This window comes from Dasypus novemcinctus, chromosome 19 (assembly GCF_030445035.2).
Source record: "Dasypus novemcinctus isolate mDasNov1 chromosome 19, mDasNov1.1.hap2, whole genome shotgun sequence".
In the NCBI taxonomy this organism is placed as follows: Eukaryota; Metazoa; Chordata; class Mammalia; order Cingulata; family Dasypodidae; genus Dasypus; species Dasypus novemcinctus.
The window spans coordinates 78,808,766-78,830,977 of record NC_080691.1 but is presented as its reverse complement, the minus strand read 5'-3'; the positions used below and the strand labels follow the sequence as shown (position 1 = coordinate 78,830,977).

General features: G+C 40.1%; 2 protein-coding genes across 2 annotated transcripts in view; both read right to left on the bottom strand.

Moving 5' to 3' along the window:
* The window catches only part of LOC101422167 (adhesion G protein-coupled receptor E1-like), a 67,721-nt gene extending 50,637 nt beyond the window's left edge, over positions 1-17,084 (bottom strand). The window contains exon 1 of the mRNA XM_058281975.2: positions 17,018-17,084. The gene's annotated coding sequence lies outside the window, so the exon portion shown is untranslated. The remainder of the gene's footprint in view (positions 1-17,017) is intronic.
* On the bottom strand, positions 1,347-3,213 carry LOC101422608 (TATA-box-binding protein-like). The gene has a single exon (XM_012525585.4). The coding sequence runs from the start codon at positions 2,947-2,949 to the stop codon at positions 1,960-1,962; it is 990 nt and encodes a 329-aa protein (XP_012381039.2). The 5' UTR covers positions 2,950-3,213; the 3' UTR covers positions 1,347-1,959.
* Positions 17,085-22,212: the final 5,128 nt, after the last annotated feature.

Genomic DNA, 22,212 nt, shown 5'->3' with positions numbered 1-22,212 from the left:
CAGGAGGTGTCTGGAAGCCAATTTGGTGAGACAGAGACAGAGGAGATTTTTGCAAGATGTGGAATTTTGGGTTTCTGACATGCAGATCAGAGCTTCCGGCTAGAGCCCTGCCCCCTAGGGCTGGCAGCCTATCTGCAGCGTCCTTGAATTGTTTGCAATACAGAGGCATCACCAGCAGGCTGTTTCGGGGGCCTGCAGGGCGGGCGGTGTCTGGAAGCCGATTTGGTGAGACAGAGAAGGAGGAGATTTTTGCAAGACGTGGAATTTTGGGTTTCTGACACGGAGCTCAGAGCTTCTGGCTAGAACCCCTCCCCCTAGGGCTGGCAGCTGATCTGCAATGGTCCTTGAATTGTTTGTAATACAGAGGCACCCACAGCAGGCTGTTTTGGGGGCTTGCAGGGCGGGAGGTGTCCTGAAGTCGACTTGGTGAGACAGTGACAGAAAAGATTTTTGTGAGGGGAAATTTTGGGTTTCTGACACAGAGGTCAGAGTTTGTGGATGTGACCTCCCCCATACGGCTGGCGCCCAGCTGGGGGGAACCCTGAAGGCTGTGTTGCACTGTGGTACTCCGAGGTTCCCTGTTAACTGGATTCATGGTTCCCAGGTCTGTGTCCCCTAAACCCTGGTGGCCCACACCCCAGAGACTGACACCTCTTGAGTCTGCAATATCACAGACTTCCCATCTCTGAATCCACCATGCCCTGAGGGCCATCTGAGGTCCTTGATTGTCCTAGCCCTTGGTGTTTATGTTTTTTTTTTTTCTTTTCTTTCCTTTTTCTCTTTTTTCTTTTTTTTAATTTATTGTCTTGGTTGCTAATATTGCATTATCTCCTAGTCTTTTCTCCCATTGTATCCCCCAAGGTTCTTTTTCGTTTATTTAGGATTTTTTTTCTACCTTCTTTTCTTTTTCTTGCTTATTTCCCTCCCTTTTCTTTGCCCACCCCCCCCTTTTTTTCTATTTCTTTTTCTTTTCTCTCTTTTTCTTCTTATTTTATTTTATCTTAATTATACTATTGGTGTTGCAGGGAACGCCTCACATTTGCTGGGTTTCCTCATCCTCCATTTCCTCATTTCTGTGTGAATTGATTTTGGCCACCTACACTATCCCCTTTCCTCCACATCTTGCTATCCTCCATCATCTACTCTCTCTCCTACATTCCACCTCCCTTTCTTTGGTCCCCAAATTGTCTACCTTTTAATTTCTAATACCTTTGTTTTGTTTTCCATCTTTTATCCACTCTTTTTTTTTTTTTTTTTGGTTTCAGACATTATATCTAAAATACAACTTTTAAAAAACAGTATGACCACATGACTCTTACAAGGTATCATTTATAACAACAATCTAACACTTTTATAAACAGCATTTATTGTACAGAGTATTCCGAAGAAGGAAAAATATGTATAGCCATTTGTTTTCATTAATACATCTATTCTGTCCTGCAATACTGAAAAGGCGGAATGTGTCTGGCACAAAAATAACCCCTAGGAGTTACAAATTAGAAAAACAACACTTTTAAAAAAGATTTTTTTTACTTTTCTGGTAGAAATATAAAAACTGGTTTATAGGGGAGAAAATTAAACAAAATAAAAAGTCCAATCAACTGCAGAGGTGGCATTAACACTTAAAAGTTTTGTCCCTTAAACCAACTTGTCAATAGCAGTGTTTAAAATCTAAATATAAATAAATGGGCAGCGCTGCCCAGATAGCAGCACAATACGAGCAACTCACAGTAATGCCGAGCAGGCAGGTGTTCTCTGTACAGAATTAATACCCTTTCCCAGCATCCCTAAATGGGATATGCGCCAGAAAAGCATCACCTGGTCCTGCAATTGCAACTGAAGTCCATCTTCTCAAGAACTGCCGAGCCATTCACAATAACACCATTTACATGTACCAAAACTGCTTTGTTTAAAAAAAAAAAACAAGTGGGTTGGGGAGGCAGGAGTTTCTGAAAGCTATTACGTTGTCTTTCTGAATCCTTTTAGAATAGGGTAGATGTTTTCAAAAGCTTCATAAATTTCTGCTCTGACTTTAGCACCTGTTAATACAACTTTTCCAGAAACAAAAATAAGGAGAACAATTCTGGGCTTGATCATTCTGTAGATTAAACCAGGGAATAACTCTGGCTCATAACTACTAAACTGTTGGTGGGTAAGTACCAGGCCTTCTAATCGTATAGGAAATTTCACATCACAGCTCCCCACCATATTCTGAATCTTGAAATCCAAGAATTTAGCTGGAAAACCCAACTTCTGTACAACTCTGGCATATTTTCTTGCTGCTAGTCTGGACTGTTCTTCACTTTTAGCTCCTGTGCACACCATTTTTCCAGAACTGAATATCAGTGCAGTAGTTCGCGGCTCTCTTATTCTCATGATTACAGCAGCAAACCGCTTGGGATTATATTCAGCATTTCGGGCTCGAAGTGCAATAGTCTTTAGGTCAAGTTTACAACCAAGATTCACTGTGGATACAATGTTTTGAAGCTGCGGTACAATTCCAGAGCTCTCCGATGCTGGAGTGGCAGGAGTGATGGGCGTCATGGGCGTCATGGGGGAGGGGTACAGGGGAGTGGTGCCTGGCAAAGGCGCAGTGGTAAGAGTCTGTGAATGGAAGAGTTGTGGGGTTTGGCCAGAGGCCCCCTGTGTCGCTGGCTGAGATGTGGACTGCTGAACTGCTGCTGCCGCGGCCACCACTGCTGCTTGCTGCTGCTGTTGTTGCTGCTGCTGCTGCTGCTGCTGCTGTTGTTGCTGCTGTTGCTGCTGCTGCTGCTGCTGCCTTTGCTGCTCCTCCAAAATGGACAGGCTGTTGGTGTTCTGAATAGGCTGCGGGGTCAGGCCTGTGCTGTAAGGCATCATTGGACTGAAGATGGGGATTCCAGGAGTCATGGCGCTCTGAGGTGAGGCCAAGCCCTGAGCATAAGGTGGTAGGCTGTTGTTTTGATCCATGATGTTCACTTTCTTCTTGGTAAATCAAAAACTCTTGGACTGGAACTTGCCCTCAGCATTCAGTCTTTTCCTTGGAACATCACAAGTGCACTCTTCTCAGCAACTTCCTTAACTCTTTGGGTTATCTTCACATACACCAAGATTAAGTGATACTGGAGTCACCGTGATAATGGCCACCAGCCAATGCAAACCCAGTTCAGCCGCAGGCGGCCCTGGCGCCCGCCACGGCGACCCTTCTCGACCCTACTCCTTTTATCCACTCTTGATACTATTGTCTTTCTTTTCTCTTTCTCTCTCTCATTAAAACACTGACTTTTTAATTCATACTATATTCCTCCCCATAGTCAGTTGACTATCTCATTATAGGTACTCTGCTTACTGCTATAACTCTATACAACTTACATGAATCTAATATCCACTCTCCCAGATTTCATATTGTTGCTCTGTTAACATTTATTACCAATACTACTTTACATATTTTCCTTTCTTACACAATTGCCTTTTCCTTACCCTAATATTTTCCTTTAAAGTGAACTCAGCCAGCAACAAGAAATTAGAATAAGAAGAACAAAGTGACAAAGAGAAGATATAACACTTACACAAGAACAACAACTAATTAATCTGCAAGACTAGACAAAGAAGCTATGGAACTGATTAAATCCGTCAAGATAAAATGATGACCAGACAGCAACAAAAAACTACAAACCAAACCAACAATCAGGAAAACATGGTTGAATCCAATGAACAAACTAAAAACCAGGAAGGGGAGCAGAACTTTGGACAAGTAATTAAAGATCTCAGAACATATATTAGAGACCAACTTAGTAAAGTAAAGGAAGAGTTTAACAATATGAAGAAAACACTTGGAGAGGAAATTGCAGACATACGCAAAAAGATAACAGATATGACGGGAATGAACACCACAGTTCAAGAAATCAAAAATACACTCGCAGCAAATAGCAGCAGATTAGAAGAGGCAGAGCAGAGAATTAGTGATGTAGAAGACAGTACATCGGAAATCAAACAGATAGTAGAATTGATTGATAAAAAGATAGAAAAAATCCAGGTAGGACTTAGGGACCTGAATGACAATGCAAAACTCACAAACATATGTATTATAGGCATCCCAGAAGGAGAAGAGAAGGGAAAGGGGTCAGAAGGGGTGTTCCAGGAAATAATGGCTGAAAACTTCCCAAATTTACTGGGAGAGACAGATGTACATATCCAGGAAGTACAATGCATGCCAAACATCATAAACCCCAACAGGCCCAGTCCAAGACATATACTTGTCAAATTACCCAACGCTCAAGACAAAGAGAAAATTCTAAAAGGAGCAAGAGAAAAGAAAACCATCACATACAAGGGAAGTTCCATAAGATTAAGTGGTGATTTCTCATCTGAAACCATGGAGGCAAGAAGGCAGTGGTATGATTTAGTCAAGGTACTAAAAGAAAAAATTTCCAACCAAGAATACTCTATCCAGCTAAACTAGCATTCAAAAATGATGGAGAGTTCAAAATATTCACAGATAAACAGAAATTGAAAGAATATGCCAACAAGAAACCTCCCCTTCAAGAAATACTAAAGGGAGTTCTGCAGGAGGAAAGGAAAAAACAGGAAAGGCAGAGTTGGAGGACAGTGTAAGAGGAACAATAACAACAACAACAAAAAAAAAACAAAAAAAGAAGAAAACAAACAAATATGACAAACACAAGTTCAATCAAAATATGGCTAACATAAATAATTCCATGAAAGTAATAACACTGAATGTCAACAGAGTAAACTCACCTATCAAAAGATTCAGACTGGGACATTGGATAAGGAAATATCACCCATCTATATGCTGTCTACAAGAAACACACCTTAGACCCAGAGATTCATGGAGGCTGAAAGTGAATGATTGGAAAACAATCTTACAAGCAAACAATAAACAAAAAATGACAGGAATAGCTATATTACTATCAGACAAAATAGACTTTAAATGCAAAACAATTGTGAGAGACAAAGAAGGATACTACGTATTAGTGAAAGGGACAATCTTTCAAGAAGAACGAACAATCATAAATATTTATACTCCTAACAAGGGCGCCTCCAAATACATGAGGCAAACACTGGAAAAACTAAGTGAAAGAATAGATGCCTCTACCATTATAGTTGGAGATTTTAATACACCACTATCAACTTTCGACAGACCACCTCAAAAGAGAATCACTAAAGAAACAAAATATTTGAACAGTATATTAGAGGAATTGGATCTAATAGACATATACAGATCATTACACCTGAATACAGCAGGATATACATTTTTCTCAAGCGCACATGGATCATTCTCCAAGATAGACCATATGCTAGGCCACAAAGAAAGACTTAATGAACTCAGAAAGATCGAAATCATACAAAATAATTTCTCTGACCACAGTGGAGTGAAGCTGGAAATCTTCAAGGGCCAGAGGCCCAGATTTCACACCAAGATATGGAAATTAAACAGCACACTTTTAGAAAAACAGTGGGTCAAAGAGGAAATCTCAAAAGAAATCAATAACTACCTTGAAACAAATGATAATGATAACACAACATACCAAAACTTATGGGATGCAGCAAAAGCAGTACTGAGTGGGAAATTTATAGCCATAAATTCATAATCAAAAAAGAAGAAAGAGCAAAAATTGAAGAACTAACTGCACATTTGGAGTAATTAGTAAAAAAACAGCAAGGTAATCCAACAGAAAGAAGAAAGAAAGAAAGAACAAATATAAGAGTAGAACTAAATGAAATAAAAATAAGAAAGCACTTGAAAAGATAAAACCAAGAGCTGGTTCTTTGAGAAGATCAATAAAATTAACAAACCCTTACCTAGACTAACAAAGAAATAAAGAGGGAAGATGCAAATATGCAAAATAAGAAATGAGAAAGGAGATATCACCACTGACCCCACAGAAATAAAGACTACCATAAGAGGATACTTTGAAAAACTATACTCCAACAAAAATGACAATTCAGAGGTTATGGACAAATTCCTAGAAACATATAAGCAGCCTATATTGATGAAAGAAGAAATTGATGATCTCAGCAAACCAATCACAAGTAAAGAGATAAAATCAGTCATTAAAAACCTCCCAACTAAGAAGAGCCTAGGGCCAGATGGCTTCACAGGTGAATTCTACAAAACATTCTGGAAAGAACTAACACCAATCCTCCTGAAAATCTTCCAAAAAATCAAAACAGAAGGAACACTACCTAACTCATTCTATGATGTCAACATTACCCTAGTACCAAAGACAAACAAAGATACCACAAGAAAGGAAAATTACAGACCAATTTCTCTAATGAACCTAGACACAAAAATACTTAACAAAATACTTGCTAACTGTATTCAACAACACATTAAACGAATTATACACCATGACCAAGTGGGATTCATTCCAGGTATGCAAGGATGGTTCAACATAAGAAAATCAATCAATGTAATACACCATATAAACAGACTGAAGGAAGAAAATCACACGATTATATCTATAGATGCAGAAAAAGCATTTGACAAAATTCAGCACCCTTTCTTGATAAAAACACTCCAAAAGATTGGAATACAAGGAAATTTTTTGAACATGATAAAGAGTATATATGAAAAACCCAGAGTCAACATTGTTTACAATGGTGAAATTCTAAAACCCTTGCAAGATCAGGAAAAAGACAAGGATGCCCACTCTTTCCCCCTCTATTTAACATTGTCTTAGAAGTACTTGCTCGAGTACTGAGGCAAGAACCAGATATAAAAGGCATTCAAATTGAAAAGGAAGAAGTCAAAATTTCATTATTTGCAGAGTACATGATCCTATACATAGAAAACCCTGAGAGGTCTACAACAAAACTTCTAGAACTCATAAATGAGTTTAGTAAAGTCGAAGGTTATAAGATCAATGTGCAAAAATCAGTAGCATTTCTGTACACCAATAATGAGCAAGATCAGGAGGAAATCAAGAAACAGATACCATTTACAATAGTCAATAAAAAAATCAAATACCTAGGAATAAATTTAACTAAATATGTAAAAAAACTCATACACAGAGAACTACACAACACTGCTCAAGGAAATCAAAGAAGACCTAAATAAATGGAAGAATATTTCCTGTTCATGGATGGGAAGACAAAATATTATTAAGATGTCTATACTACCAAAACTGATCTACAACATATGTCCAGGGTGCATGGTAATGTTTGGATATACTCATAGTGGCAACAATTAAAAACCACAGTAGGGGGGGTACTGGGTTCCCGGCCAGTGGTGCTCTGTCGTGGTCCCTAAGGGAGCAGCGACAGTCTCCCAGGTACAGTGGTGGGGACCGGGAGGGAGTGAGGGTTCAACAGTGAGCCCCTGATACTAATGACTATGCTTGTGAGCTGATAAACCCAAAATAATAACAAGGCCTAGAGCAACTTTGTGCCTGGGAATTTCCTTCTGTCAGCCTTCATGTTACTCAAATGTGGCCAGTCTCGAAGCCAAACTCAGCATGTAAATGCAATGCCTTCCCCCCAGCGTGGGACATGACACCCGGGGATGAGCCTCCCTGGCAACGAGGGACCACTATCAACTACCAACTGATGATGCAACTGGAAAATGACCTTATACGGAAGGTTCAATGCGGATCAGCAGAATATCCATGTCTACATAAAATACCATGACTTTAAAATGCTGTTTGACCTAAAGTAAGGGGGAAATGGAAAAGAGAAATGAGTTTATATGGCTACGAGTTTCTAAAAAAGAGTCTGGAGGCTGGCAGAAGGTTTGCCCTCATGCACAACTGAGCAGAGTCAGAGAGACAGATAAAGCAGATACAACCCCCAGATATTGGTTCCTTTGAGGGCTAAAGAGACCCATGGGAGTTATGGTCATGGCCGATGGGGTTAACTACCAGGGCAGATGGCCCCTCTTTGGAAATGGTGTTTATGTGTGATGAATCTGGACTCAGATGGGATCTCCCTTCATAAGACTTTCATGCTAATGTGCTGGAGGTGCAGTTAATGTTGGGGTTTAAGATATATTTAGGGGATTTGAATCTCTGGACTGACAATATGATAGCCAGATCCTGAGCCTCAACAGACTCCAGCACCTACAATCTGATTTATTGGACTTACCACACTCAGCTAAGATGGAGTTGAAGAAGGACAACCACCACACCATGGAGCCTAGAGTGATTACAACTGAAAATGGGAGGATTGCATCCAGCATCCAGGTGGAATCTGAGCCTCCTCTTGACATAAAGGTGCAATAGACACAACCAATCCAGTGTCCACATAGAAGAGGTGGCATTGGATTGGGAAAAGTGGACATAATGGACAAAGGGTATGGGGAAAGGCAGGAAGAGATGAGAGGTGGAGGCGTCTTCGGGACATGGAGCTGCCCTGGATGGTGCTTCAGAGGTAATCACCGGACATTGTAAATCCTCACAGGGCCTACATGATGGAATAGAGGAGAGTATGGGCCATGATGTGAACCAATGTATATGAGGTGCAGAGGTGCCCAAAGATGTACTTACCAAATCCAATGGATGTGTCATGATGATGGGAACGAGTGTTGTTGGGGGGGGGGGAGAGGGGGGGTGGGGGGGTGGGGTTGAATGGGACCTCACATATATATTTTTAATGTAATATTATTACAAAGTCAATAAAAAATAAAAAAATTAAAAAAAAAAAAACTGATCTACACATTCAATGCAATCCCAATAAAAATCAACACAGCATTCTTTAAAGACTACAAAAACTATCTATGAAATTTATTTGGAAAGGAATGAGGCCCTGAATAGCCAAAGACATATTGAAAAAGAAAAATGAAATTGGAGGAATCACACTTCCTGACTTCAAAACATACTACAAAGCTACAATAGTGAAAACAGCATGGTATTGGCATAAGGAGAGACACACAGACCAATCGAATCGAATTGACAGTTCTGATATAGATCCTCATATATATAGCCATATAATATTTGATAAAGCCACCAAACCCTCTCAACTGGGAGAGAATGTCCTATTCAACAAATGGTGCCTGGAGAACTGGATATCCATATGTAAAAGAATGAAAGAGGATTATCATCTCACACCTTATACAAAGATCAACTGCAGATGGATCAGATATCTAAATATAAGAGCCAAGACCATAAAGACTTTGCAAAGCAGTGCAGGGAAACATCTACAAGACCTTGTAATAGGAAATGGTTTCATGAACTTCACACCAAAAGCACGAGGAGCAAAAGAACAAATAGATAACTGGGACTTCCTCAAAATTAAAGCCTTCTGCACCTCAAAGGAGTTTGTCAAGAAAGGAAAAAGAGAGCCTACACAATGGGAGACAATATTTGGTAACCATATATCAGATAAGAGACTTATAACTTGCATATATAAAGAACTCCTATATCTTGAAAATAAAAAGATAAACAACCCATTTAAAAATTGGAAAAAGATCTAAACAGACACTTCTCCAAAGAAGAAATACAAATGGCTAAAAAGCACATGAAAAAATGCTCCAATCTTTAGCTATCAGGGAAATGCAAATCAAAACTACAATGAGATACCATCTTACTCCTGTAAGATTGGCAGCTATGAAAAAAAAAAACAGAAGAATACAAATGCTGGAGAGGATGTGGAGAAATGGGAACACTCATCCACTGCTGGTGGGAATGCAGAAGGATCCAACTACTCTGGAGAACAGTTTGGCGGTTTCTCAAAAAACTAGCCATAGATTTGCCATATGACCCAGCAATTCCACTGCTGGGTATATACCCAGCAGAACTGAAAACAAGGACACAAACAGATATATGCACACCAATGTTCATGGCAGCAGTGTTCACTATTGTCAAAAGTTGGAATCAACCCAAATGCCCATCAACAGATGAATGGATCAATAAAATGTGGTATATACATACAATGGAATACTACTCGGCTTTAAGAACAAATACACTACAAACACATGTGATAACATGGATGAATATTGAGAACCTTATGTTTAGTGAAGCAACCCAGGCATTGAAGGACAAATACCACATGACCTCAATGATATGAATAATTAAACCAAGCTGCCTCAGAGAGCTAGAGACTGGATGATAGGCTTACAGGAAATTGGGGGTTAGTGGAAGCAGACAGCGAGGCCTGAATGAGCGCTCTTGCTCTCGCATTCTATGGCCTCTGGACCCATTCCTGCCGTCTGTGCACCCTCTTGCCATTTTTCCTCTGCCATGTGGCCATGCAAGTAAAACCTGGGTATTTATCATCTATAATGAGGAATTGTAGTCTGTAAATCAGTCCACTTTATCACTTCTCAACATTTTCTTCACTACCTGGAACCCTTGATCTGTTATTTTCTCCCATTTCTCATCCCTCCATACTGAAGAGATGACTGGCCTAACTCACACGATGTGCTCTTGAAAATTGTGCAGCATAGTCAAAGAACCTAGATAAAATCTGGTAATACTAGGATTAGTCAGAACAACCCTAATTGTTATTTTGTGTGATTTATTAACTTTTTTAAAAAGATAATTAAAAATTAAATTAAGTACAAAAAATCTATATATATTTGCTAAATATCTGTCTATTTATTCTGTTAAAGTTTAACTGCATTTATCATGCTTTAAAAAATAGAAATAAAAAGAAAGCATTGGGGACATTCTGGTTATAAGCCATTAATTAAGAAACAGGGAAACGGACTTTGGCCCAGTGGTTAGGGCGTCCGTCTACCATATGGGAGGTCCGCGGTTCAAACCCCGGGCCTCCTTGACCCGTGTGGAGCTGGCCATGCGCAGTGCTGATGCGCGCAAGGAGTGCCGTGCCACGCAAGGGTGTCCCCCGCGTGGGGGAGCCCCACGCGCGAGGAGTGCACTCGTGAGGAGAGCCGCCCAGCATGAAAAGAAAGAGCAGCCTGCCCAGGAATGGCACCGCCCACACTTCCCATGCCGCTGACGACAACAGAAGCGGACAAAGAAACAAGACGCAGCAAATAGACACCAAGAACAGACAACCAGGGGAGGGGGGGAAATTAAATAAATAAATAAATCTTTAAAAATAAATAAATAAATAAAATAAAATAAAATGTGGTATATACATATAATGGAATACTACTCGGCTTTAAGAACAAATACACTACAAACACACGTGATAACATGGATGAATCTTCAGAACCTTATGTTGAGTGAAGCAACCCAGACATTGAAGGACAAATACTACATGACCTCAGTGATATGAAATAAGCTGCCTCAGAGAGCTAGAGACTGGAAGATAAGCTTACAGGAAATCGGGGGGTAAAGGAAGGATATAAGCTGACATCTACATGGGTGAAATCTATGATAAGCTGGAGGTAAGTATGTGTATAAGGAAGGGATAAAATGGGGGCATAGGGTTACCTTTGGGTGGGGCTTTGTGGGCTTGAGGGGGGCTAGGGATGGGCAGATGGGTAATATTGCCCAAGAAATTGTGGGGAGGTTGGGCAACATACAAACATAGGATACTGTCAGGAGTTCGTTGAGAGTATAATGCTGAGAAAACCTTTTCAAAATATAATTAAGAAATTTATCCGTTTAAGATACTTAAAGGGGATAATCTGATGTAGGACAGACTCCTAGGGAATATGTGAATGCTCATTTTGCCAGAATGGGTTCTATTATTGGATAGAGACCCATATAATGAGAGTGAAGTTATACCCACATACTGGGGAGGACTGATGCCATCAAATAGAGGGAACTGTATCTCTCAAGAGAAATGGTGACTCCCCGGGCATTAGGACAGTTGAGCAAGTCAAGCCCTCAACACTGTTGCAAGTATGTCTAAACATGGCTCTTCAAGAAATGAAGATTGACTATCACTGTGGGCCCTAAGGGGAGGGGGAATAGGTATTGAATAGATGGAACCGATGTAACTGTGAGGGCAATAGAAGTGTTTCACAAGAGTACGCAAGGATGGATATAAACATGTAATATTACACCAAAAATATATAGGGGCCGATAGGCTAATAATGTAAATCATAATGTAAAACATAGGATAACTAAAAATTTAGAAAATTGTATAGCCTAAAGTATAAACCACAATGTAAACACAAATGTTACCTTGTTTGAAAGCTATTGTCTCAATATCTGTACATAAGTTTAAGTTAATATGGTATGAATATGTTAAAAGATTATTGCTGTGGAAGGGAAAAGGTTTTATATTGGATATGTGGGAGTACTGTATATTGTATATGTGAATTACTGTGACCTAAGACTCTTGTAAAGATAAGCTTAATAATTAGAAAAAAGAAAAGAAAAAGATAGGATGTAGAATTTTTCCAAATGAATATGTATTCTATATCTAACCTTTAAACTCATAGCTATATTCCATTTTACTAGTAAGGTAACCTGGCATTATATTGGGCTTCACTTTTCAGGAAGTTTTGGATCACAGAGTGGTTCAACAATGGCAGTGGAGGAATACTGGTGTGGGATGTTATTGACATGGCACATATGGTCGACATGGAGTTATACAGGGCATGTGCTTGGGGTGCATGGAAATGTTTGGATATATTCATAGTGGAAACAATTAAAAACAACAACTTGGGGGGTGCTGGGTTCCTGGCTGGGGGGGCTCTGTCGTGGTCCTTAAGGGAGCAGGGGCAGTCCCCTGGGTGCAACGGCAAGGACCAGGAAGAAATGAGGGTCCAACAGTGAGCTCCTGATACTAATGACTATGCTTGTGAGCCTGTGCACCTGAAATAAGAACAAGGCCTAGAGCAGCAGTGTGCCTAAGAGTTCCCTCCTGAGAGCCTCCGTGTTGCTCAAATGTGGCCAGTCTTGAAGTGAAACTCAGCATGTAAATGCATTGCCTTTCCCCCAGCATGGGACATGACTCCCGGAGATGAGCCTCCCTGGCACAGAGGGATCATGACAAAGTACCAGCTGATGACGTAACTAGAAAATGACCTTGAATAAAAGGTTCAACTCGGACCAGCAGAATATCCCTGTCTACATATAATAACAGGAGTTAAGAATGCTTTCTGAACTAAATCAAGGGGGAAATGGAAAGGACAAGTGAGTTTATATGGCTATGAGTTTCTACAAAAGACCCTGGAGGTTATCAGAGAGGTTGCCCTTATGCACACCTGAGCAGTGTCTCAGAGACAGATAAAGTAGATACAACCCCAAGTATTGGTTCTTGTGAGGGCTACAGAGACCCAAGGGTTTTATATAGTCATGGCAGATGGACTTTACTGCCATGCCAGTTGGCCCTTCTTTGGAGTTGGTGTTTCTGTGTGATGGAGCTGGACTCAGATGTGATCTCTTTCACAAGCCTTTCCTGTTACTTTACCAGAACTGTAGTTGGTGCTGGGGTTTAAGATATATCTAGGGGATCTGAATCTCTGGACTAACAATATGATAGCCAGACCCTGAGCTTCGACAGACTTCAGCTCCTACACTCTGGTTTATTGGACTTACCCCACTCAGCTGACACGGAGTTGAAGAATGTCAACCACCACACCATGGAGCCAAGAGTGCCTACAACTGAAAGCAGGAGGATTGCATCCAGCATCCATGTGGAATCTAAGCCCCCTCTTGACATATATGTGGAATGGACGCAACCAATCCAAGGTCCACAGGATGGAGGAATACAGTAAGGATTAGAGTAGACTTACTGATATTCTGTTCATGAACTATTGTGGTTAGTAATTGAAGAAAATGTGGCATTGGTGTGGAGAAAGTGGCCATGGTGGCTGCTGGGTGTAGGGAATGGGAGGAAGAGATGAGATGTGGAGGCGTTTTCGGGACTTGGAGTTGTCCTAGGTGGTGCTGCAGGGACAATTACCAGACATTGTAGATCCTCCCATGGCCCACTGGATGGAATGTGGGAGAGTGTGGGTTATGATGTGGACCATTGACCATGAGGTGTAGCGATGCTCAGAGATGTATTCACCAAATGAATGATTGTGTCATGATGATGGGGGAGAGTGTTGCTGTGGGGGGAGTGGTGGTGTGGGTGGGTGGGCAGTGCATGGGGACCTCATATTTTTTGAATGTAATATTTAAAAAAATGAATTAAAAAATAAAAAATAAGAAAATAAATGTAGATGGGAATAAAACCAACATTTAGGTATGTGTAATGAAAATAAACCAATATTCTAAAAAAATAATGTAGGGGGAAATAACATAGAAAGAACTATTGTGATATAGCATTAGGAATAAAATCAAGTTATAGAGTAAATACATAATATCATATTTAAAGGAATTATAAATGTTAATTTGGAATGGCATTATGCATGATTTTTAAGTTTCTTTTGTTTAACAGTAATGATAAATTTTGTAAACATTTAGTAATAAAACAACAATAATATTTTAGTAGAAAGCAAACTGTCAAAAAACTTATTTCTATTAGCAGTTTCATTCCTTCTCCATTATGTTCTATTGAGATATGTGTTCTGCTTTGATCTCAGAGTGTGGAATTATTCTGGGTCTGCCTGTGTGCCTGTGGGGTAAATTTCCCTTAGTGCCTCACCCACAATTAGGAGATGGCCATAATGCAGCTAAAGAGCACCATAATTCAATTGCTGAGTGGCCCTGAGGTGGTGACTTTAAGTGTCAGATTTCTCATTCACAAAACGGAGAATAGAAAGATACATAGTTCATTGCAACACGTGCTGTTTCACTAAAGGCATTCCATAGCATGGAGCACATGCCTGGCACAGGGCAAGTGATTAATAAGGTTAAATGTGGTAAAGACAGGAATTGATGAATGATGGTCACTGCGGTGATGGTAATGGTGGCACTGATGGTGGTCATGCTGATTGATATTTATGGTGGTGAAGGTGGAGGCAGTGCTTATGAAGGCAACGAGAGTGATGGTGGTCATCGAAGTAGGAATGGTGATGGTGGTGATGGTGATGGTGATGGTGATGGCAGGGTTGGCAGTGGTGCTGATGGTGATGGTGGTGGTGGTGGTGGTGATGATGGCTGTGACGGTGGCCATGTAAATTGCTCATGTCCCTTCCATGACTCCAGTTATAACCACGGTTTTGCCTAATGATGACATCCTTTACTGAGTGATGAAGAGAATTTACAAGGGTCCTGTGAAGCCCCTACAGTAATAAAATAGTGGTCTGAGAAGCCCCATTGCAGAGGAATCCTAGATTCCTGAAGACCCTGAACAGACTAAACCTTTGTCATGATGGGAAGCTTGGATGCAAATCAAATTTTACTAAAAAAAACCACTCTTACCCCTTCCATTACCACCAAATAAAAACTGTTATGTATCTTCTATGGGGCAAGTACCTTATTAAATGCTTTGAACCTATTGCCTCATTGGAAATACACAACCACTCCATGATGTAGATGTTATCATTATTCCTGCACTTTTCAGATAAAAAGAAGTTCAGAAGGAATGTATCATTTACTCAGGGTCACACTACTAGCAAAATGTAGAGCTATGATTTGGACAAAATCTGCCTGACTCCAAAGCCCATGTACACCTGCCACACCAAGATCATATGTGCCAATAACTCCAAGGAGTGACACATGTTATATAAACAAGGCCATTTATGGGCAATAATGACCTTTGGAGAAGTGGAGAGCACAGAAACTCTCCAAAGACCTTCAAATCCATTTTTTTTCTTAAATAAAGACCCAGTGTGCTACTCTCTTGAGACCGCTGCAGTAGACAATATTGTATAATTGAAAATCAAATTCTCTAAGTGATAAGTCACTTCCTGGTTACATATCTTCCTCTCAACTTTTGTCTTTCTTTATGATTCATGTTTGTCTTCCTCTACAAAATCCTACTTTAGAATATATTGTAAAGAAACATTATCCAGGTGAGGGTAAATTTATTTATTTTCTTAGAGAAATTGTGAGCATACAGAACAATCATGACTAAAATGCCCATATGTCACCCCAATATTAACACCTTGCATTGGAGTGGAATATTTGTTACAGTTGATGAAAGCACAGTTTTATGACTGTAGTATTAACACAGACCATGCTGTTTCCTCAGAAAGCTAAGTACAGAATTACCATATGGCCTGGCAATCCCACCCCTGGGTATATAACCCCAAAGAATTGAAAGCAGGTTCTCAAATAGATATTTGCACATGGATGTTCATAGTGGGATTTTTAACACAATTTCCAAAAGATGGAAGCTACCAAAGTGTCCCTCAACCAAAAATTGGGTAAACAAAATGGGATATACAAATACACTGGAATACTTTCAGCAATAGCTGTTTGAGGACTCATTTGAAATCGGTTTAATGAAAGCATTTACATAAGAGAGGAGATAATATTTTTTGAGAACAGCAGAGGTATCTTGGAGACTTGGAGAGATTTTTGTACATGACCCACAGTAAAAATTGCACTTTCCTTGAGAGGGAGAGAGAGAAAAAAGAAGAGAGAAACTGAACGAAATTTCGCAAAACAGTGTTCACTACATGAACTATCTGATATTTTATCATTAGAGTCCTTCTCATTACTTTAAAAATGCTGGTTGTTACCCACTAATTTGGTTTGGTGACATCACCCAGTGAGTCAGAATTAGCTGGTTAAACACACTGACCTGTAGATGTCTTCACTTGGACCAAGCGTAAAACTTAAAATATTTCCACGGCAAACCTAGCATTTAATATATTTTGGCAGTGAGGCATGTGGCATGTGAAAAGTCATGACACTGGTCAATTTGCTAGCTAATCTTTTCAGACCCTATTTTCCTCATTTTTAATAACCAATTAGTTACAGGCTAAGTTTGTTTCAGGTTCTGCTTCTTGATTATCACTTAAGTTTACTTTAACTCTGTTAATTCATAACTCACCATCTCCTTTGACTCTACTAAAGCATCTCAGTATATTCCACACAATCACATAAGAACGTACATATTCCTTGACCAAGGAGAAGTGTTGGAAAAATGGAAAAGAGATAGGTGCCTGTAGAGCAGCTTTCAAAAAACAAAGAAATAGGGCATGTAATGAGAGTCTCCTTGAAAATTCCAGAGACAAAACACGTTTTAGACCCCACATCACAAATTATACATGTTCTATTTTCTATTTGCTGTGAGAAGACACTAAGCAGTCCCTACTTACCCGTCAAGGTGAAAAGTTCTTGAGTCTGGTAGCTTCTCAGTGTTGACCAAAGAGGAAATGTGACACTTCTTATCTTTTCTTAAGGAACCTTGTGAGTGGGTGAGTGGCTTGAGGATGTTGGTTTGGGGATTTGCATATGCAGAATCAGTGATTTCTCTTCTCATAATAGTAATTTTAAGAGTACATTACCAGAGCTGACCATCCTAAAGTGCATCAAGAATTTTGGAAACTGGGATGATACCTAAGGGGGAAAATCAAGTAATGCAGAGTGCTGATGACTCCTATCAATTCCAAGGAAATGGATCAAATGTCTAAAGGCCTCTAAAATTAGTAAAGTTCTTAGAGAAAGTTTGAAGGCCAAAGTGTAGGAGGAAGTCAGCAGATTCTAGTCCAATATTATCAAATCACTTTTTAATTTTTTCTCTTCCCCTCTAAAATCCTACTCTAGAATGTATTGTAAAGAAAGCCTAACCAGATGGGGGCAAGTTTATTTATATTTTAGAGTTGTTGTGAGTTTACAAAACAATCATGACTAAATTACAGGATTCCCTATGCCACCCTAATGTTAACACCTTTCATTGGTATGGAATATTTGTTACAATTGATGAACGCATGTTTTTATAAGTGTAGTAATAACATTAGTCCATGGTGTTTTCTCAGAAAGCTAAGTATAGAATTACTATGCATCCCGGCAATCCCTCCACTAGGTGTATACCCCCAAAAATTGAAAGCAAGTTCTCGAACAGATATTTGCACACTGAGTGCTGGGAACCAAAAGTGTCTGTTTTCAAAGAGCATTCAACCCAGTGAAGGACAAAATAGACAAAAAACATTTTTATATCAGTATGATAACGTTTTCACATACCTATGTACAGAAAAATGTCTTCTCGTAAATGACACTATTATGTTAAAAGTCTACCTTTTTCAGCTAAAATACCTAAAAGCACTTTAGAAATCTATTCTCTAGATGTAAAAACAGGGAAATGAGAAATTCTGAGCCAGCCAAATAGTGTTCAGGAAGTCAGCGACATACCTAGAAATAGACGGTGAAATGAAATCAGTTTTTGAAAATATGTTCAGAAGGAAAGGATATCTCCATTAGTTCAGCAGTACAGTTGGGAGAAAAGCAACCAAGTCTATGAAGGAGAAGGAAGCCTGTGAATCAGCTCAATGTGGAAACAAGATTTGAAGAGAGTCCTTTTGTATGGGACACTGCAGAAGAACTTTTAAAAAAATATTTTTACTGGAGAAGTTATGAACTTACAAAACAATCATACGTAAGTGTGGAATTCCCATATAAAACCTCTTGACCAATACACCACATTGTTGTAAAACATTTGTTACAGATCGGACTATTACCACTATGCTCTATACCATACATATGGTAGATTTTTTTCATGCCCCTGCAGAAGAACTTTGACTTCAGTTATTTTTGTCAAATACAACCAAATTTAAGAAAATGTTCACATAAATTCCCAGACAGGGCAGTATAGGTTAGATTGGAGTTAGTCCTCTTATGTAACACTCAAACTTTTTGCTGCAGCATTATTAGTTATTAGGAAAATGCAAATCAAAACCACACTGAGGAACCACTTCATCAAAAAAAAAAAAAAAAGGAAAATAGTAAGTGATGATGATGTGGGGAAATCAGAACTTTAGTGCCCTGCTGACGGGATTTTAAAATGCTATAGCCAACGTGGGAAAAAGTTTGTCTGGTAGTTCCTCAAAAAATTAAGTACAGAATTACAAGAGAAATTGATAACTGGTTCTTCAGAAAATACATGTTGTTGCATGTTCATACCAGCACTATTCACAATAGCCAAAAGATGGAAATAGCCAAATTCTCACTAACAGATGAATGGATGAACAAATTGTAGTAGAGACATATGATGGAATATTATTTAGTCACAAAAAGGAATGAAGTACTGTTCAATGCTACAATTTGGATGAAACTCAAAAACATTTGCTCAGTCCAACAACGGTTACATATTGTATGATGCCATTTATGATCAATATTCATAATAGGTAAACACATACTATCAATGCAGAATGGTAGGTGAATGGTCTACAGGAGGGAAGACTCTAGGAGTAACTGTCTAATAGGCACATGGTTTTGGGATGATGACAACTTTTGAAACCACAGAGAGGTGATGGTGTATAACAAGGTGCCAATGATTTACTTTTCTTATGGGTTTAATTGTCTCCCCTAAAAAAAGACATGTTCTAACCCTTACCCCAGGTCCTATGAATGTGACATTATTTGGTAAAAAGACATTGAAGATGTTATTATTAAGATGCGGTTGAACTGGATTTAGGGGACCCTAATCCAATATTACTAGTGTCCTTATTAGAGAGAATTGATAAAGACAAAAGGGAAAATGTCATGTGACGACTGAGACAGAGAATACTGTGGGTTGCCAACAAGCCACTGCCAGAAACCAGGAGAGAGATTAAACCAGATTCTTCCCTATAAACTTCAGATGAAGCATGCTGACATGTTGATCTCAGACTTCTGCCCAACATCTCTGTGAGACAATAAATTTCTCTTCTTTCACACCATCCAGTTTGTGGTCCTCTGTTACAACAGTACTAGGAAACTAGCACAACCTTGAAATCGTTAATTTTATGTGATGTGGAATCACTTCCATTAAAAAAAAATTTTTCTCCATGATCTTTTCCTTGGCAAATTAAGAGAGTAGGTCTGCTATACCAATAGAAAACTGATAAATTGAAATGCCTGCACCCAAGAGAAATCCCTGAAATTCTGAGTACTCCATGTGTTCACAGCCCAACTCTGAGACTTGAAATAGGTATTTTTTTGTTATGTGAATTGCACCTCAGTTTACAAAAGGCTGCTGCTTCATCTTGTATTTGGCAAATGAGATTACACCTATCTGCATGTGATTGAATGTTTGATTATTTGCAAAAACGGATGCAAGAATTGCCCATCTTGGAGTGTGGTCTCTTCCATCCTGGGGAATAGCTTGGCCATGTTACCAGTTTTGGCCAAGGGGTCATAGCTACAGAATGCAAGCAGAGATTTGGAAAGCAGTTGCATATGTGGCTGTTCCTCTCTCGCTGCACTTGTGACCATGTGAATACACTCGAGGTAGCAGGTACAGGATGAGAGGCCACACGGAGGAGAACAAAGGCTTGCTAGCCAATGATCTAGGGATCTGGCTGCCAACACGCTAACCACCAGAAGTCTGGACAAGGCCATGCTAGGTCATCCAGGCACCGGCCTACCCACCAACCAAACCCAAATACAAGGAAGCACCCATGGCAGACCAGCTGAGCCATCCCCAACTGGGGAAACTGGCAAGTCAAACCAGAAAATCATGAGCCATATTAAATGGCTTTTGTTTTAATTAACAAAGTTTCAGGATGGGCTGTTTTGTAGACAGAGCCAAGGGATACACTGCACAAATTAGACTGGAAGCAGTTCATCACACACATGTTATCAAGCAGGGTACCATTTGACTTCACCTCCCACACACAGCTAGTTAGATTAGTGATTGTCTCATGTGCAAAATTTTGGAGGTTGACTGGCCAATCAATTCAACTCATAAAACCCCAGAGAGAGACACAGAGAAACAGTAAAGAATGCCAAGGAATAAACTGAGAGCTAACAAGGGAAGAAGCTGTCAGACAGGAGAGCTGTTGATGACCATCTTCTCTAACCCCTACGTGTATTTCATCCTGCCATAGTAGACCTGCAGGCTGTCACCATTATCTGTACTCATCATGAATCCAATTCACTTCACAAACCAAGGGAACAAATGCTCAGTCTAAGGAACAGTGGGAATGGGATCACTTCTCATACTTTAATAAGCATGTAACAGGAAGCAAATTTGGCTCAATGGATAGAGAGTCTACCTACCACATGGGAGGTCCACGGTTTAAACCCAGGGCCTCCTTGACCCATGTGGAGCTGACCTACGCACAGTGCTGATGCATGCAAGGAATGCCATGCCATGCAGGGGTGTCTCCCGTGTAGGGGAGCCCCACACTTAAGGAGTATGCCCCATAAGTGTGAAAGAAAGTTCAGCCTGTCCAAGAGTGGCAGCCACACACACACAGAGCAGATGCAGCAAGATGATGCAACAAAAAGAGATACAGATTCCTGGTGCCACTGACAAGAATAGAAGCAGACACAAAAGAACACACAGCGAATGAACATAGAGAACAGACACCTGGGGTGGGGGGGAGAGGAGAGAAATAAATAAAAATAAATCTTTAAAAAAAATAAGCATGTAACAGTTAACTTTGGGAGATTGTAAAGAATATTATCTCCTTCTTTCTCCAACCTGTTCTGTTATCCTGTATGAACTTTCTCAAATGCCCTCTTGTGCTCTCTTCCAGCTGAGACTGGCCAGTGGTAGCCATGAAGGACAGAGGGGGACAGGAAAAAAATTCATAGTATTTATTACCCCAGATTTCCCTCACCCCCTTATAGGGTCATCACATTTGGGCAGTGGTTGGATTCTCCTGAAACCCTCCCAGGTTCCTACAACTTCTCCCTCTCCTTGCCCCTTCAAGCCTGGTGAAGCAGGCTAGTAAGATAGGGAATCAATAGATGGATCTGGAACATGGCAGAGAGTCCATGTGGACATCAGTGACCCCCAAGATGGCTGCCAGAAACCTTCCCAAGAGTCTGTTTTCACAACAAAGACTTTTTTCTGGAAGCCAGGAGAAGCCCCGTAGGAAAAGCCCTCGATATTCCCCAAGGACTTTATCATTGGGCCCTCATGGGGAATTTATGGGTGGGGTAATCAATCAAAATAGCAAACAGCTGGAACTCCTCTCCTGCCATTAGCAAAGGGGTGGAATGATTAATGGTTCAAAAAGCAGACAGCGAGGCCTGAATGAGTGCTCTTGCTCTCCCGTTCTATGGCCTCTGGACCCGTTCCTGCCCTCTGTGCACCACTCTTGCCATTTTTCCTCTGCCATGTGGCCATGCAAGTAAAACCTGGGCATTTATAATCTATAATGGGGAATTGTAGTCTGTAAATCAGTCCGCTTTATCACTTCTCAACACTTTCTTCACTACCTGGAACCCTTGATCTGTTATTTTCTCCCATTTCTCATCCCTCCATTCTGAATAGATGACTGGCCTAACTCACACAATGTGCTCTTGAAATTCATTTGTGCAGCATAGTCAAAGACCCGAGATAAAATTCGGTAACACTAGGATT

What these genes read in the sequence shown, in the direction of transcription:
- LOC101422608 (XM_012525585.4), bottom strand. Translation starts at nt 2,949, where the DNA reads ATGGATCAAAACAACAGCCTACCACCTTATGCTCAGGGCTTGGCCTCA.